Here is a 17547-nt window from a genome sequence, read left to right as displayed (position 1 = left end):
ACTCAGTTTCTTAGAATTGTTTTGTTTTCATGTTTCATGTTGTGGAGCGTGACATTCTCACACTCCACACACAGTTATGCCTTTTACATCATGACGATTGAAGGAAGGTGGCAGCCAACTGTTTGAATATGGATCTTGAGTCATCCTGTCAGAAAGCTCTGAAGGCTCACCTGAGGACTGGGGACGGTCTAATGTCACTGCCCTCCTCCATAGTCCTGACTATCTGTGTGTGTGTGTGTGTGTGTGTGTGTTTGGCTGTTGAACAAAGCTAGGTAGTGATGCTAGCAGTGTTTTGGCAACAGAAGTTACATACTGGAGCTTTAAGGCTAATGCAGATAAAATGTAGATACAAGCATCTAGTATCAGCTCTCTTTGCATTGGGGTAATACCCACTGCAGGGCCTACTGATAGCGTTTAACATCTTCCAATGCGTCCAGCACTTTTGTTGATTTAATCTGAGGAATATTACTGTACAGGGTAACCCTATAATTTCGCAATCGCGTGTAGATTTAGTGCGACACCATTTGAAGAAATCGGCCCCTTCAACAACCACAGTGAGGGAGTATGAGTATGCCTAAATAAACCAGGCAATTGTTGAACACAAACTATGGTGCGGCTCAGGAATTTAGAGGCTGACAGTGTGACACACCTGCAGTATTTGATGCTAGTCTTTCTTTTTGTGTTGATCTAATTTTTCAACCGTGTGTGTGTGTGTGTGTGTGTGTGTGTGTGTTCGTGTGTGTGTGTTCGTGTTCGTTCCAGTAACTTGTGAAACCTCATGGTGACGCGGGTGATGGGGGCGCTGGTGCCAATCCCAGCTGAAGAGGGCTAAAGGCGGGGTCACGCGCTGGACAGGCCGCCAGTCCATCACAGGGACACATAGAGACAAACAACCATCCACTCTCACACCCACACCTATGGTCAATTTAGAGTGCCCAATTTGCCTAATCTCCAAATCTGCATGTTTTTGGAGATTAGGCAAATTCCAAAACTCCATGCAAAGAGGCCCTTGTTGTCGTGAACCTGTCTCTTCTTGCTGCAAAGGCCAGAACAGGGAATTTAATTAATTATGAATTATGTTACATGACAAAGTTCTTTTGGGTTGAGTTCTTGGGCTTTTCTCCATTTGTCTGCATGTGCTGTGGTTTTCTTCTTCAGTCGGTCCAAACACATGCAGGACAGGTTCTGAACTCTTACAAGCTGTAGAAATGAGATCATTACTAATCCAATGTCTGCACGTTAAGAATCGCCAAGCATGTCAGACTGACAGCTAACTGTCATTCACAGTGTCGACGTCACACAAATGAAAATGTGTGTGGGAGCTCTTCAATGGAATCTCATCAGCTCAATCATTCAAAACAGCCGTCAACTAAAAGGAAAGAGTGAGGGTGCATGCACACACACACACAAAGTCAAGTTAGAGGATAACACACAGGAAACGCGCCGATCTACACGTAATATTATCTACCAAGTGTGGACATGGAATCCTGAGAGTGAGACCGACGCGGTGCCGACACCTGAACGAGACCCGGCTGCTGAAGAGGTAAATTTGCTGTTTAGTTCTCTATATTGAAACACTTAGTCTTCCAAATTAGGCCAAATATTTATGTTAAGATATACACATGTATGTAAACACATAGAAGTGCAGCTAAACACGTTTTTTGGCATTGATGTTGCAAGTTTAGATTCTTGGATAAACTGAATAATTATTATTATTATTTATGATGAAGCTTGGACAGGTTTTTTTTATACCACTGTGGCACTATATCTGCTGGTTCTATTTGAATGAAATTGAAAATACATGTTTATTTGGATTTGATTTCAAAATGTTTAATTATTTTCCTCTCCCTTCTCTTTTTTCCTCAGGTGTTTCCATTTGCCACTCCCCTCGTTTAAACCTGCTTCACTGCCAGTAACCTTTCTGTGCTTTCTGCTCAAAGTGACCGTGTTCAGGGGACTTGTCTCTGGGGCAGTACAGGATACCGTGGAGACCGTGTCTATCCAGATACATAATCATCCTCTTTTAATTTCCCCCTTTTTTCACCTCCTGCATTTCCCGCATAATGACTGCCAGGCTGACAGTCACACTCCTGATGGCAGTGAGCCTCTCACTACCAGGCCTCATCCACAGCTTCCAGCCACTCTTCACAGTTGATGGGAAATCCAGCACTCACCTTCACATCACACAAAGGGCGGTGCTTCGGAAGACGGCTGAAGTCTGTCGGGATATCGCTGCCTCTGAGGGACGAGACTTCAGCCTGACTGTGAGTAGAAAAGCCACACTGAAAGAGACTGGGGACACTGTGGTACATTAATCTACCATTACTTGTTTCTTGGGTCCAAGTTTTCACGTTGCTTTTCAGGGTAAACTCCCTTGTGGAATGTGATGCTGAAGAATAAAAATGAATGACTCAGCTGTTGCACTGGGGAGTTTTCCATCTTGTGACACAAATATGAAAGACAAAATGAAAAAAATTATGTTTCCAGATTGATGACAGCCTGTCAGCTGACAGTGTGCAAAGGGCCTGTTCTTCTACAGGTGGATCTTTCTTCTCCAGTCTCAGGTACTACGCTTCCATTGCCGAAATGTATTTCAGCAATGCAAAAGTGGATGTGGCGTTTGCCCTGAGTGAGAAGCACCATTTTGATAGTGAGACCTTCCAGAAGGGACGAGATCTAATCACATCAGGTACGACTTCTTTTTTTCTTTTTTTGTTATGTTTCACACGTTGAAGCGGTTCAAATAAGTGAATTTGCATCCACAAAAAGATGCTTCCTCCACACTTTTCATGTAGTTAGTTTACAAAGGTCAGAGTGTAAAGACCAAAAGAGTTTTGAATTTCTCTGGAAGACAGTTAGAAACTGGCACCGGATGGTGGCCTAATCCGTGTTTAATCTAAATCTATGCCCACTTAGTACCCTTGCAGGTGCCATATGGTTTTATTAACATGGGCCCCACATGGAGAGCCCATGAGGGCAAACACGGGGGCACCATGAAAACCACAGACAAACCAGCTTGGGAAACCATATTATCAGCATAAATATGGACAATGCAGGCTGGCTTTATTAAAGTAAAGATTTCAATGGTACACATTCCAGACACCAGAAGAAAACTGAAGAGTCTTCATTTCAATAATGATCATATCTATGGAGGACGAAAAGTGCCTAAATGAAATAAGTAAATACACCATTAATTAAATGTGTCATTGATTAAATGTCATTCAATAATTAAATTACCAATAAAAATGCCAAAACAAACAATTATTTAACTATTTCATTAATTATTTCATGGTCCGTGTTGCAGTGCATCATTAATTTATTTCTATTTATACACAAACCACATTTTTGAATTCTAAATGACTAATTCCTCACCTCAAATGATCTTAAAACTGCATTCTGGGACACAGAAAAATATTTATTTCAGGTTTATATTTGTTTTCTACATGGCTTTCTCCAGGCATGCTACTTCAGACCAAAGCAATGAATTGGACTAGATCAGCGTTAGCTCCGCCCACTGACTTTGATGGGCGAGTTTGACAGATAAAATTAATGATGCACTGCAACATGGAACATGAAATAATTAATTAAATAGTAAAAAAAAAATTGATTTTTTTTTTTTACATAAAATGAATTGGTATTTTAATTAATTAATACCACATTTAATTAATTAATGACACATTTAATTAATTATTTAATGGTGTATTTATTTATTTCATTTTGGTATTTCCGTCATCCATACATATCAGCTACACATTTTCATTCAAACATAGACCACGTGTACACTGCAGCTTTAGCTTGTGCCTCACTCTCTCTGTGTTGTCCTGCTTTCAAGGCGTGGCTGCTGTTAAGTCCAGTGTGAAGTCGGATAACTTTGTTGCAGGGAGATGGATTCTCGGACAAGTCTGTCACACCCTCCAGGTGAGGTTGTCGATTGCTGTAATGGTGGATAGTGGTGTTTCGTAACTGACGGGAATGATTCAGATGTTCCTGTGAAAAATGTGTCATCTCTTCTATTTTAAGGATTTCTACAGCCACAGTAACTGGGTGGAGCTGGGAAACACTGCTCCTTACAGTGCTCTCATCACACCAGACCAACCTCTTGAGAATCTGGCAGGTGGGATATTGTGTTTCAGGGTGGGGTTGTGGTTTTGGCAGTTTGAACTTCAGTCATGTGCTTCATTGCGAAACAACAAGGCACACTAGTTACCCCCAGTTAAAAAACCACCCTCCCTGCTGTGACTCACGCAGATTGCGTACATTTGTCTATTATGACTTAAAACTATTTTATTTCAACACAAGTCAGTCAGTGTCCCCAATTGCACTTTCCATTCCAGCTTTTTATACATGAATCCAGTGTAATATAACATAAATATCAATGTCTCAGGGTAGTATAATTCAATTAACCCTATTTCCAAGTTAACTGCCTATTTATTCATTCTTTTGCTCATTTATTATATTTTGAAGGCTCAAGTGTTCCAACCTGCAGAAACTGTAAAGGACAGAACTGTGCTGACAACCTTCTGCCTGACCTGCTGCAGCAGGGGCTTCTCACTTCAGGCTACTTTAATGTCTTCTCCTCAGAAAAGCCTCAAGGTAGCTTGAATGACTTCTCTACATCTGTATATGCTCCGTTATTTTGTAATGGGAAGCAAAAATAATATCTCTCTCTCTCTCTGCCGCAAGGTAAATGCAGTCATGGTGGTTTTTTTGACAAGACCAGCAATTGGGACCCAGTTGGGGGCATCAATAAGGATAGCATTGGGTCTAGTCATGGCTCACTTCACCACACAGCAGCTGACTTGGCAGTGATTGCCACTATGGAGCTGCTGGAGGACATCAGACTAGCTGTTGGAGACCAGAACTTCCTGCAGTATGAGCCATTTTGTGACCATAAACGAAAAGATTGAAAACAGCAGGTGAATTTCAAAACAAAACTGGGTCAAATAGGATAAATAACCTGTAATCATTGTCTCTTACAGACTGATGGGTCTCTCCCAATCCTCTGCGCTGTGTTTCATCACCAAAAGCACAGTAAAGAGCGTTGCCTTTGACATCGACAGTAAGAGGGGAACCGAGCAGGAGTTGTGCTTGTCTGAACTACAGGTGTTACTTTTTTTAAATTTGTTCTGTAAGGGAGCAACACATCATCACAATGTCATGAGACACAAAATATAAAGTAATTATTGCCTGTATTAGCACATAACATACTGACTTTTTAGAATTCTGGAATAGTCTAGGTCTAATCATCTGCGTCGGCTGACACTTTTTCATGCACTGTATACGACTGACCGCTTGCCCTGACTGCGGCTCCACCTGCCTCTGAGATCTTTGTCAGAACCAGCGAACACGTGCAAATATAAATGTGTAAATTGTGTATGTGTACGGTTTGAATATAAATGTTTCTGTTTCTTCCACTTCGAGGTGACAGTCTTAGAGGTGGTGAAGAATCCGGGAAAGCCTGACAATTTCACATTTACTGTCGATGGTTCATTAAAGAACATTATTGTGTACATCAAAGGAGCCTCATCTCTCACGTTCAAGCTCAGAAGCCCCACAGGTGTTGTTAACGCTCATGTTATGTCATGGTTTTTCATTCGTACATACGTGAGTTTTATTTTTTTATTTTTATTTTTTTAAATAATCTGTCTCCTACAGGTTTATCTCAGAGCTCAAGTGAGACCAGCGGTCCTCTGGCGTCTTCCACTGCAACAGGAAACCTGCGTCGTTTAAGCCTCAACGCTGATAATCAAACAGGGTCATGGCAAATCACTGTGAACTCAAATAGCCCATATTCTGTGAAAGTTGCAGGTCAGTAATATAAAACACCCAAGTAAAGCTTTCGCTTTACTAACTTTCTTGACATTAACCTATTTATAAAAACTGAAATGTTGTGACTGATGAACCAGGATGGTAAAAATGAGTTTTTGAAAAACCCATGTTCTGATTCTGTGAGCCTGACACTGATTTTAGGTGGTTTTGTGGAATAATGAGGAATCCTAAGGTTGAGGATCTAAGTGATCTAGAGGTGGTGTATGGTTGGAATAGCTCTAAGATGCAGGTTGGGGCAAGACCATAATGTTACGTGTCCTATTTTGAAGTCAATAATGAATTTAATGGGGAGCCAGTGGAGTGAGTAGAGCCAGTCCGGCTGCTGCATTCTGTGATATTTGAAGATGGAGGGCGGGGAAAAAATGTTTATAATGTTTAATTGTTCACCTGTAACCACTTTGAACTCTTGAAAGCTTTGATTTGACTTATTTCTGTGGGTGTATCAGGTCAGAGTTCAGTGAACTTCCTTTATAACCTTGTGGAAGCACACGAAGGAGTCCATGCAGACTTCAGTCTCAAGGAGGGACGTCCTCTCTCAGGTCTGACCCTGTTTATATTCATCTTTGTCTTTTTACACTTTGTTCTCAGTCTAGAAAGGCATGCGTAAATAAAACAGAAATGTATAAATAACATAATGTATTTGTTTATACTTGTCCCTCATAAGACAGACTCTTCTCTATCTGTGTTTACTATGTTCATGTCACAATAATAACATCCAATTTTGTTCTCTTCTCTCTCCCAATGTTCAGGCAGTAATGTCAGCCTCATGATCTCTGTGACAGGAAGTGACATAGTAAAGGTCACAGGGGTCACTCTGTTTTCTAGCTCAGGGTCAACGGAGGTGGACGGATCACTACAGGCATGTCTGATTTTACATTGCTTGGATCTGACTATGACACTGGTCTCATTAACTACACAGTGATAATGTTAATCTATGGGAGGTTTTTATGTGTGTACAAGTTGATTTCTTTCAAGTGCTGAACATAAATCTAGTTCCGTTCGGGCAAAATGAACTCCACGAAAGCTCAAAATCTCCGGATATAAAACAAGTCACTGTTCCTCAGACAGCCGTTTTATATTAAATTGACACCAAAAAAGACAACTTGTACATATGCTCAACAACGGCCTTCAGTATTAAAAACTGTTCTAAAAAATGCAATCTAAAAAATAAAATATTGTATGTCACATTTCCACCAGCAACATCTATGAAAGAGAGAGAGAGCATTAGCTAAATTTAAGTTTGTTCTGCTTCCTCATCCTCCATTTTCAGTCGCTCTATTTTAGCTAAACAAAAGCTGCGGATACCTGCTTAGGGAAAAAAATAAAACAGTTGAAGACTCAAGTCTGCGAGTGAGTCCGGCATGAAATTGTGACATATAATGATGAAGTGATTCTGAAAAGTTAATTTAGTATACTGCAGTTGACTCTTGTGACTAAGAATGTTTCTGTCCACCACAGGCGTTGGGAGGGGGCAACTTCTTTGTGGCATTCACTGGAATCCCAGCAGGTGAATTTGAGGTTCTTCTTAAAGGGGAGGACAGCAACTCCGCCACCAGGTCAACAACCACCAGTTTCCAGAGACAAGCCTCCACTCGGATCAAGACCTCCAGCATTTCTGTTACTGTGAGCAAGTTCTGTTATGTGCCTCAATTTATCAGTGCTTTGCTCCAGCATTTATAACATTAAGGGTTTATGCTTTCATAGTGACAATAAACCTTTCTTTACACGTGTTTTCTTTTATCTTTTGCTACTTACCAATATAATATGAACATACCATTAAAAAAAAAAAAAAACTTTCTTATCCTAATATCCTTAGATTTCTTACACTCTTTCTTCCTCTACTTTTCCAGACCCAAGTCACCAACATAAACATAGAACCGGGCTCCACCGTCTCCGTCCCTTTCACAGTTGCCGCAACCTCCAATGGGGTCGTCAATGACTCCGCAACTGGAACGTTCACCCTACGAGCCAACAATGACCGCAGCTATGCTTCCACTTCACCCAGCACAGTCACTGTAGCGGCAGGAAGCGGAGGCACGGCCAACGGCACAGTGACCTTGACGGTGCCGAGCAGTGCTGCATCCGGGACTGGCGTGACCCTCACCATTGAGGCAGAGAACGTGGCTGACGGTGACATCAACTACGCTGTTGTCAGGTTCTCTGTGACTGCTAAGGTGAGAGAAAGTTCTGTTTCAATTTGATTAATCACTGAACCTATTTGGTTGATTTTAGCATGTCAGCAACAGGCGGAGATTGAAAGTGAAAGCGGGTTTTCGGTTCATGGCAGCGACAGCTACTCTGCTGGCATCTTATATGTTAAAGAGTTTGAGGCCCTTTAAAGGTAGGATTGGAGATCCTGCAAAAACAGTTAGAGCAGGCTACATTTTGAATTCAAATACCCCTTTCTTCAGACTTCCCTCCAAAGCCACGCCTCCAGAGCACAGGAACGCACAACAAACGCGGATTCACAAGTACTGCGCAGCAGTTGTAACTTTCCGTACTTTTCGGTGGCGCTGAAGTTACGTTTTTTTTGGTTACTTGTTCACTTGACAACTTGGACACTTATCATTGGATTTAGCAAGCTAGCATAAGCTCTGGCATAGTCTTCTGAGCATGCGCGATTAGTGCGCAAAGAGGGGTACACGCAGGGGACAGATGGCAGTGTCCAATTAATTTATTCGGACCGTTCAATATGATTGGATGGTGTTTTTTACAGGCCTGTCCTTTCCACAACTTTTTTATGACAATGCGTTAATGAATTGGTTACAATCGAGGTGTGAAGATGATTTTAAGCAATACAGTAAAAAAATGCTCCGCGAAATAATCTCCCGCCCCATCTTTGAATGAAAACTTACTGTATTTTGGGAGTTTTTTGGCTGGACTATTGTTAGAGCCAGTATTTTAATGTTACCTTTATCGCCTATGAGACATCGTGCTTTGGGGTCACAATTAAGCTACTGTTAAAATGGCAGTCACAGGTCATGAAATGATTTGATCTAGTTTCGCTTTTTTTTTGGCGATTCCTCATTCATATTACCTCACCCTGCTCACCTCTGTTTCCACGTGTCCAGGTGACAGACTTTAGTCGCCCTGTGTGCCAGGAAGTCAGAACAACATCCAACTGTTCATCCTCTTCGTCGTCCTGCTCTTCCTCCCAGTGGGAATTTGTGGCTAATTTCACCGACGGCGTAAACGGCACCGGCATTGAGAACGTCAACATACGCAAAGGGAAAGGTACATTAAGTAGAAAAACAACAGCTGGGGAAGGGGGAGAGGAGATTACGGTGGTTACCTTCAGCGCCTCCTGCTGCAAACAGACTGTTGAGCTGACTGCTATTGACAAAGTTGGAAATGTGGCGACCTGTGTGGGACAGGTTAGAGTGAAAGAAATGACCGCACCTGCACCTGCAAATAGGATTGTAGCTAACACAACATCCACAGGAGGGCACACTTGGAGCTTAGCATACCATTTGTGGATCATAGTTGCCGTTTCTCTGCTTTGGAATTGAAAATATTGTGGCGATATCCCATGAATCATATGAATAATGCCGGTCTTTAAAAGATGCATCACTCAGTAAATAAAGTGGCCCATATTGGCCTTTAGTGATATCAAAACGATGTATTCCCAAAAATGGATATAGGCAGCAGCCCCAGTATCAGCCAGATTCTAATTAATCATAAAGTAAAATAAAATTAAATGTAGTAGTTTTTCCACAGATTACTACTACTACTTTATAGTGGTATTAGTGGTTATAGTAGTGGTGAAGTTACTTTAATGCAGCCTCAATGGCCCCAGCTTCTCAAAAGTGATTATTTATACAGAAGTGTTTTCAATGAATAATTCATGTAAACTTCTAATGTGTACTTCGGTGGCAAGATTTTGTTATAGGGCTGTTTATGGACATGTTAATGTTTTGTTTTACAGGTGCAGTGGTAATAATGATGATGAGCAATAAAGTGTATTTTAAATGCAGGTCTTTAACTGGTCATTTCCTTTTACTTTCACCATTGCTGGTAAATCTACTTGGTATATGACTTTATAATTCAGTTTACCCATCTACCAAATAAATAAAATGCAATAAAAACTCATCTCAAGATGAGAGATCACAAAGTTGAGAGATCACAATGAGCGAAAGGCAGAAGCTGCAAAACGCACACTGTGGTTTTCATTGACAAAAAAATAACAAGGTTCCAATAACTAGTAAAGTTTAATTGTCTATTTCAGAAAAAAGAAACAATAATTACAACAAAGAGTCTAATTTACCTCAGAGGGCAATAAAAATATAACAAATACAACAATAGTTTAAAGTGGAAGAACTAAGAGCAACGTCCAGAAGCCCATCAAAACAGGATTATGGAAAAAAGAGGAACAATCAAAAATCACAACCAGTTCTCCAGCTAACTCAGCCATCCTGGATGGAAGGCACCAGTTATCAGAAGACAGCATGACAGCCTGGCCCAATGCATCGGGGCGGAAAGGGGGAACACAAAATCAAAGTACAGCAGGTTTACTACAAGAAAAGAAACAACAAAAAGGCCAAATACCTTTTACTTAATATGGCAATTAAACGTCAAAGCAGCCACCCAACTGAAAAGAAAAGCGTCATTTTGTTTTAGAATTTGTACAAATAATTTTTGCCTTGCAAAGGTACCAAAATAAAAGGAGTCAAAAGTATGCCACTACACTGAGGAGTCTTGAGACTCGATTGGGGGAAAAAAAAAAAGGAAAATGAACTGATTTCAGTATTTTCAATAATGACAATATCATAGATACGTTCTCGCATTGCTCCTGAAGTAAAACAAACCTTTAAATTGTGTCCGTGAAGATGCCGCACTAAATAATATCCTTCTCTGTTGAAGTCTTTGACCACATCCAAGAAACCTACTCTATTAGATATCAATAACAGTATTTACAATACCTTATGTTACTCTATTAAACAGAGCAGAGCTTAATGTTACACAATTTGACATTTTGTATTATTTTCAGCAGCCCATGGGAGATCAAACCTATCCCTGGATCTCTGTGTTCCTGACAAGAGAGATGGTCAATACCAGAGTCATTATTGTGTATAATCTATGAATAATAGATCAATACAGTGGGCCACATGCTGGTATACAACATTTCTATCCTCAAAAGGCAAACACAAAGCTACAGTTACAGATAAATAGCTACAGTTCTTTTAATAATTCTTTTTATTTATTTTTTTTTTTTAACAAAAGGCAAGTGAGAAACTGTACATAATATTAACAATATTTTATGGCAAGACCAGTGAGGCCACTTTCTCTGACCTGCTCTCTTCAAATCACGATGCTGTATTACAGAACTTTGGTCCACCAAACCCAACAAGACTGTAATGTAACACATTCCTTCATTGTCAAATAAAGTGTCAAAGACGGAAAAGTGCAAAATGCATTTGCGCGGTAAAGTTAGAAGTAACTGGCCTGAACAATAGAACATAAATTGACATGTTTCCTTAAAAGGTAATATCAAGTTAGCCCTGTTACTTGAAAGTCTGATGACATTGTTTGATATGATTGTTTTTGATCTGATTCACGTTGCACGTTGTTAGGCTGTTTGTGTTGCTGTCATCCCCACTTTTAATAATAGGTTAATTTGCGACATCTGAGATAGAAAACAGACACAGGTTAATGTAATGGAGTTTTGTGTTTCGCTGAAATATACGAGATTTTAGTTGACACATATGGAGATGACAATACAGTTGATGCATGCAGAGGCACTGAGTTGAAAGAGTCTGTCGGCCTACAGCATATCCTCTGGGCATGCTTACGTTTCACTCAAAATCTCCTTTTTAGTAAGTAAAGTAGTAAGCATTCACTACTTTCAAACAGTTACTAAATAAACTGTACCAATCCAGCCATTTATAGTCTATATACATATATACTTCCTATAATATGTATATATGTTATGATCATTCCATGCAGCATATAGAAACCCTTTCTTTGAATCATTGTTGAATGGGGAAAAAAGAGGAGTTTTCCATCCAAACTACGTTCTGTCACCATGATTTGTTTCTCCGTTAGGCTCCATGGTAGAAAGTATGCGAGTACAAGCCCATGGTTCACTGCAAAGAATGTTCTCATTTAAAAAAAAAATCCTGCAAATGCTATGTAGCTAACATAGCACACACTCAAGTCAGCTTGACGCATGTGCCCTCCTTCTCAAATTAGCCGTCAGGTTTTTGTCACCTCCACTGTGCACTACGATGGCCTTATTCCTACACATGACGTTTATGTGATTGAAGTGATTGAACAAAATTGGATCACATTTATGTCACATGACGTGTCCAGCATTAACTTCAGGCAACATGAGTTCTCTTTAGTACTTTGACCACTCAAGTCAAGATCGTCGAGAGTAAGATATACGCAGTATTAAAACCGGAGTTTTAAGAAATTTTAGAACTATTTACCAGTCATGCCAAAACCATGCACGCAGATTGAATATCAGTTTGACTTAAATGTTACTGCTTATATGCAAATGCTTCAAGGATAATAATGTGTAAACATTCTAACAGTTAAGTAGATTAATATAGTCATACAATATTTGTATTGTAATATTTGTGGAGGTATAAAAGGCGGCTGTTTGGCAATAAGCAGGGAGAGAACAATATTATCCCTGCTTTTGGAGGGTGAGCCAGGTAGAGTCAGGGAGACCTGAGGTGTAAAATCTATGTACTGATTGTACTGATTGTACTGATCTTGCATCTCAAGTATATTCTGAGTTTGGGATGGAAAATGATTACTACAGTCTGATCCACAGGCCACTTTGAATGCCTCTGGACACAGCAGATTTACGAGGGCACTTGGCTTTCTAGTTTAACATAATAGGTCTACTGTGCTAGTCTGTGTCATTTATGTCACTTTTAGTTTCTAATGTGTGTCATTCATTTGCACACACTGTCAAACTCATAAACACCACTGGCCCTGTGGTGCTAAGGCAACTACTTCATAGTTCAATAGCACAAAAGCCATCAGCTCATCTCATTGGAGAAACATAACTGAGGAAATGATGAAAATTCACTTCGTATAACATACGGTACAGCCACTCAACCATAATAATATCAGATGGTCTTTGTTTTGATTAGACATCATAGGTGGTCCGTTATGATAGCTTACTCAGCGTGTCATCGTGGCTGAAACTACAGCTGCCCGGACGGTATCAACTAAACGGATTAGGATTTCTATACTCAAGATTATGAAAAATCACTGGCTATGTCTGGCAAACTTGAACTAGAATGTTTGGGCACTGGTGTTTGGAGGTTGATCTATTGTCATTGGCTCCTAAGACAGTGGGGTTGAGTGGAATGAGTTGGGGGGGGGGGGGGGTGGTAATGGTGTCCCAAGGCTCCTTTTACTGTTCATCTATCTCAGCAAGGTCAGAGTTGGAGGAAGGTGGTGTGGATGTCTGGATGTGGTTTGACACGGGTAGCGGGCTCAAAGCAGAGCCCTGAGGAGCGCCACTTGAAACAGGCTCAGGAAGGGTCAGGGTTTCCGGAGCAGACTTTTTTCGGGGACGGTCCTTGGGGACAGAGAGGGACTCGGGTGCATCAGTGCACATGGGGGTGGAGGGGGCGCTGGCAGGGCCATTGAGGGCAAAGGAGGACAAGGGTGTCTCACTGATGGAGATGGACGGGGGGAACATCCCGATCTTCTGGTTGGTGGCCTCCTGTATGGTCCGCTCAAACTCTCTCACTTCATCCATTGTCATGTCTGAATTGGAAAGAAATCAATTAAGGAAAGCAATTTTGACAGACACATGAGGGAAACAACACAAACTGGAGATTACCATAACCATAACCCAGAAAAACACAGACTTATCATATTCTTAACATAATGTATGATATATTATGTACACATTGACTTAATCTGGGCCTGAAGTCACAGTGCTTAAAACAATTGGAGAGAGGACGAGCAATGGAGTAAAGGAACAATGAAAAAAGACACATACACTTCCTTTGTCATGGATCTCTATGTCATCCAGTGAAGATGAGTTTGTTGTGGAATGTTCTTGCCCCTCAAGGCAAACTTTAATGTTGGTTTTCTCATGCATTGATTTCTCGTAATCCCGCACATCATCCAAAGTCATATCTGGAAGAAGGGGGAAGGACATGTGGAACGAAGTTTGAAATGTTGGTCACTCCTCTGCAAAGGCACTCCAGTGACAGGTGGGGGAGGAGACGGTTTGGTGGCAAAACATGCACTGTGAGTTTTTACCGGATGTTAGACGGTTAGGTTAAAAGTAAGAGTGCTTGCTTCCCAGGATGCAGAAGATCTACAGCAGACAAGACTAATCTGACCCACACCAAGAAGGAGGAAAGGAAGGATGAGGTCAAGGAACTGGCAAGATTGAAAAAAAAGCATCCACAATCCACACCAAAAGACGTAGACGGAACATTGGAAGCGGAAAAGAGGCAATACTGGCAATTAAGGGTTCACCTATTCAACGGGCAAAACCATTCACATGTAAGACAATTAAGAAAGAGCATCAGAAAGGATCCAGGCTGGTTGGTACAAGGGATGGTGGTTTACGGAAAAGAGGGCAGAGAAATATGTTTCATGACAAAGGCAATGGGCGTGTCATCTCTATGTGCAAAAATGCTGCAGTCACTTATGAATGCAAACAGAGAGACAGAGGCAGCTTTCATCAAGTGCAAAGACCTACATTTCCAATTAATCCATGTATTTAACTGGTTTGGACAACAGGTACATGTTTGGTATAAGATATGTTTAGCTTCAATATGAAATCAACAGAGGTATGAGTCCTCCCTACTTTTGACAGACACATTTGGATTTCTTTATCATGAAACATTTAAGACCCCGGATTAAGAGTTGTTTTTTTATATATACATATATATATACATATATATATATAAAAAATGTGAGTTTCACTGGAAACAAACAGTGACCATGCCTGGAAACTAGAGTGCAGTGTTTGTTATTAGTTGGTTAGTGCTGACACCAAGAGGATCCATGCCATAGGGCAGTGAGCAGGACTGGCAGGGACATAAGAGTTTGATGCAGGTGGAGTGATTTTTCATGCATACTTTACAGTAACATAAATAAACAGTAATCACACAACAGCAATATACAGTATATGGGCAACTATGACTAAAGGCAATCTGAATTGTGTATTTGTTACATGTTAGAATACTTTTAACTAGCACAATAATGCAGAAACCATTAAAGTTTACTTCATTTCACTTATCGTTCGGGTAAGTAATGTGACTGTTGATATGTGAACTAAACATTTCCCTTAAGTGCTCCTTCAGAAGCTTGACCCCTACATTTCATCCCTCTATTACAAGTTCTTTTTATAAATTGCTCCACAACAGACAGGTGGCCCACCTTTAGCACAATACTGTTTATCACCATTTGTTGTTATCTTGTTGATAGATAATATGTATTGGGTTACTATCACTTACTCCAAGTTGAACCTAATTTCTCTTCTTTTAACTTCCCACTGACTAAATTGTTGACTGAAAATGGCTGTGACTTAGCCGTGGCATGTATACAACGGGACCGAGGCTTACCAATCCATTCATCCACCCATGCAAATGCTTGTCTGTGTCCCAGCAGTAACACATCACGAATCACCTATGACACAAAGAAGAACAGTTAATAACACAAGCACTTTTAGGCTTCTTTTTCTTTTTTTTCTTGCTTTTGGATGTTATCGTGTGTAAAATGAAGTGACCGCTGCCATCTATGACCTCTCACCTTGTGAACAAATTGCTCCACCCTTGTCTGCAGACCCCACACCTCAAACTTGACAGTGACCAGTTTGTACGAGCACATGATGGGGTTGTGGGTGTCTCTCCAGCCCTCCTGAAGGATCCCCCGTGACGTCTTCTCTGATTTGAAATACCGCAAGTCCTGCAATGAGGGAGCATGAACGCGAGCGTTTAATACTGCCATAATTAATCCAAACCTTCAGGCGTCGTTGTTTCTGCGCCCCAGTGGAGACAGACTTGAGGGAGGGCCTAAAATTAGTTGCATGACTGAGCGCCAGTATTAAACACCATTCGCATTATCCCTCTGGTCCTAGGAGAGTCTCTATCCAGGCTCATTAGAACCGAGGCAATCTGTTATCAAGCAGCTATGAAGAAAATTACCAGCTCTCTCACTTCAAAGACTCTGAAGTATGAAAAGGTTTTCAGACTGCAGATGAACGGTGGGTGAGACGGGAGACGCATATCAAGCAAGTGCAGCTGCAAAACAAGTGGAATCGAGGTTTCTCAATTCCCCGATGTTTGCACAAGAGCAAGTGTTTGGGCTTCAACAACAAATCCAACCGATAATAACACAATCACAATAACACCACCAAGTGTGCTCGCTCGTCTTTTGTTTGTGAATATCATCCCTGGACAATTACAGCATGTCAAACACTTTCAAGACAGAAAAACATCTGAGGAAGATAAAACTTAAATCACACACCACTGCACAGTCACACATTATATTTACTTAAAACGTAACAGACAAGTGCATCTAAACTAACACTAATACACAAACCGACTCACCTCAGACTCTTTATAGTAGCGCTCAGGGATCTCATCGTAGGCGATGTCTACAAAGCACACCTCCCTCTCCTGGTCCTTTAGCTCTGTGTCGAAGATCTGAAAGCAAAAATATTTCATATGTCTGGCTATAAATCAAAGCTTCACACTTGGCAGGTGATTTACAAAAGGCACCGGTGTGTGCAGTGCCAATGTTAACGTTGTTTAGATAAGAAATGTCAGAGATGTTCTGCTCACTTTGTGTGGTTAGCACTTCTTCAAAGGGTAATAATAATGCACTCGTCATTTGGAAAAGCCACAAAAGTGTAATTCCCTACACAAACGTTAGGGGGTGCTCTATGTCCAAGTCTTCAGTTTGTTGCCAGCTAAACTATACAGTGCTGAAAGCAATCAGTGTGTCACATGCATATTGTTTCTTTTTTTTTTTTTTTTTTTCTCTTTTTCTATCTACATATCTGTCCATTATTACAATCCCAGGGTCATGGTTCCTTTTCCTTGTGTGTGTATGTGTCTGCATGTGAGTGTGAGATGGTTTGCAAGTGTGTATGCTTGGGTGAATGACGTGTGTGTGTGCGTGTGAGTGTCTAGGCGGATCCTGGTAGCGGATTGGTCGTGCGCGCAGGAGGTTCCAGTATAAGAGGCCTGATCGTCCCAGCTGCAGTGGACTCCCCTTAAACCACTCACAGTCAAACTGCCAGCAGACATTTTGTGCTTGTTTTGAATACACTTTTAAAGTAGATGGGAAGAGGGAGTCACCACGTTCATGATGCCATCAGGTTTTCCCCTAGGCATGGTCGTAACACCATTTAAAAGCACACGCACACACACACACACATACATACAAAAAAAAACAGCAGACTGTCACAGGAAAAAAAGGGTGACATATGTTTGCATTTACAGTGAAGTCAGTCATTATAAATGTCACAAGCTTTATTTGAGAGATTCCTAATTAACTAAACTAAAGACTTGTTACAAGAAGATTAAACAGTGCAAAGGTTTTTTTATACATTGCTCCTCAAAAGGGGCCGTCTCTATTTTTGAAAATCAGAAATTCATTCCCCAGTAGGCAGGAGCAGCTTTTCAGAAGCTGACAGCTGATTGAAATGATTTGAAGTAAGACTGTGACTCTGCAGGGTGTCATCCTGTGTCATGGCCCCACTTTCTGATGCAAGCCGATTCAAGACCC

At 40.9% G+C, this 17547-nt stretch overlaps 2 protein-coding genes across 2 annotated transcripts in view; one reads left to right on the top strand and one right to left on the bottom strand.

The window, feature by feature from the left end:
* The first annotated feature begins 1293 nt into the window (after positions 1 to 1293).
* On the top strand, positions 1294 to 9717 carry LOC131466955 (von Willebrand factor A domain-containing protein 7-like). Its single transcript, XM_058640593.1, has 15 exons — positions 1294 to 1543; positions 1867 to 2264; positions 2488 to 2689; positions 3833 to 3918; positions 4021 to 4114; positions 4465 to 4593; positions 4684 to 4870; positions 4980 to 5103; positions 5422 to 5557; positions 5656 to 5808; positions 6276 to 6368; positions 6579 to 6688; positions 7288 to 7452; positions 7680 to 8003; positions 8901 to 9717. Exons 2-15 carry the CDS (start codon positions 2064 to 2066, stop codon positions 9336 to 9338), a joined length of 2442 nt encoding a protein of 813 aa, XP_058496576.1. The 5' UTR covers positions 1294 to 1543; positions 1867 to 2063; the 3' UTR covers positions 9339 to 9717.
* A 301-nt stretch (positions 9718 to 10018) lies between these two features.
* LOC131466956 (cytoplasmic phosphatidylinositol transfer protein 1-like) overlaps positions 10019 to 17547 on the bottom strand; it is a 59856-nt gene continuing 52327 nt past the window's right edge. The window contains exons 6-9 of the mRNA XM_058640594.1: positions 16365 to 16460; positions 15565 to 15720; positions 15378 to 15441; positions 10019 to 13557 (exon numbers count right to left, since the gene is read on the bottom strand). Coding sequence (XP_058496577.1) covers positions 13199 to 13557; positions 15378 to 15441; positions 15565 to 15720; positions 16365 to 16460 — 675 coding nt within the window. The 3' untranslated portion in view covers positions 10019 to 13198. The remainder of the gene's footprint in view (positions 13558 to 15377; positions 15442 to 15564; positions 15721 to 16364; positions 16461 to 17547) is intronic.

Source organism: Solea solea, chromosome 10, assembly GCF_958295425.1.
Source record: "Solea solea chromosome 10, fSolSol10.1, whole genome shotgun sequence".
Classification (NCBI taxonomy): domain Eukaryota; kingdom Metazoa; phylum Chordata; class Actinopteri; order Pleuronectiformes; family Soleidae; genus Solea; species Solea solea.
This window is presented reverse-complemented; position numbering and strand designations above follow the sequence as displayed.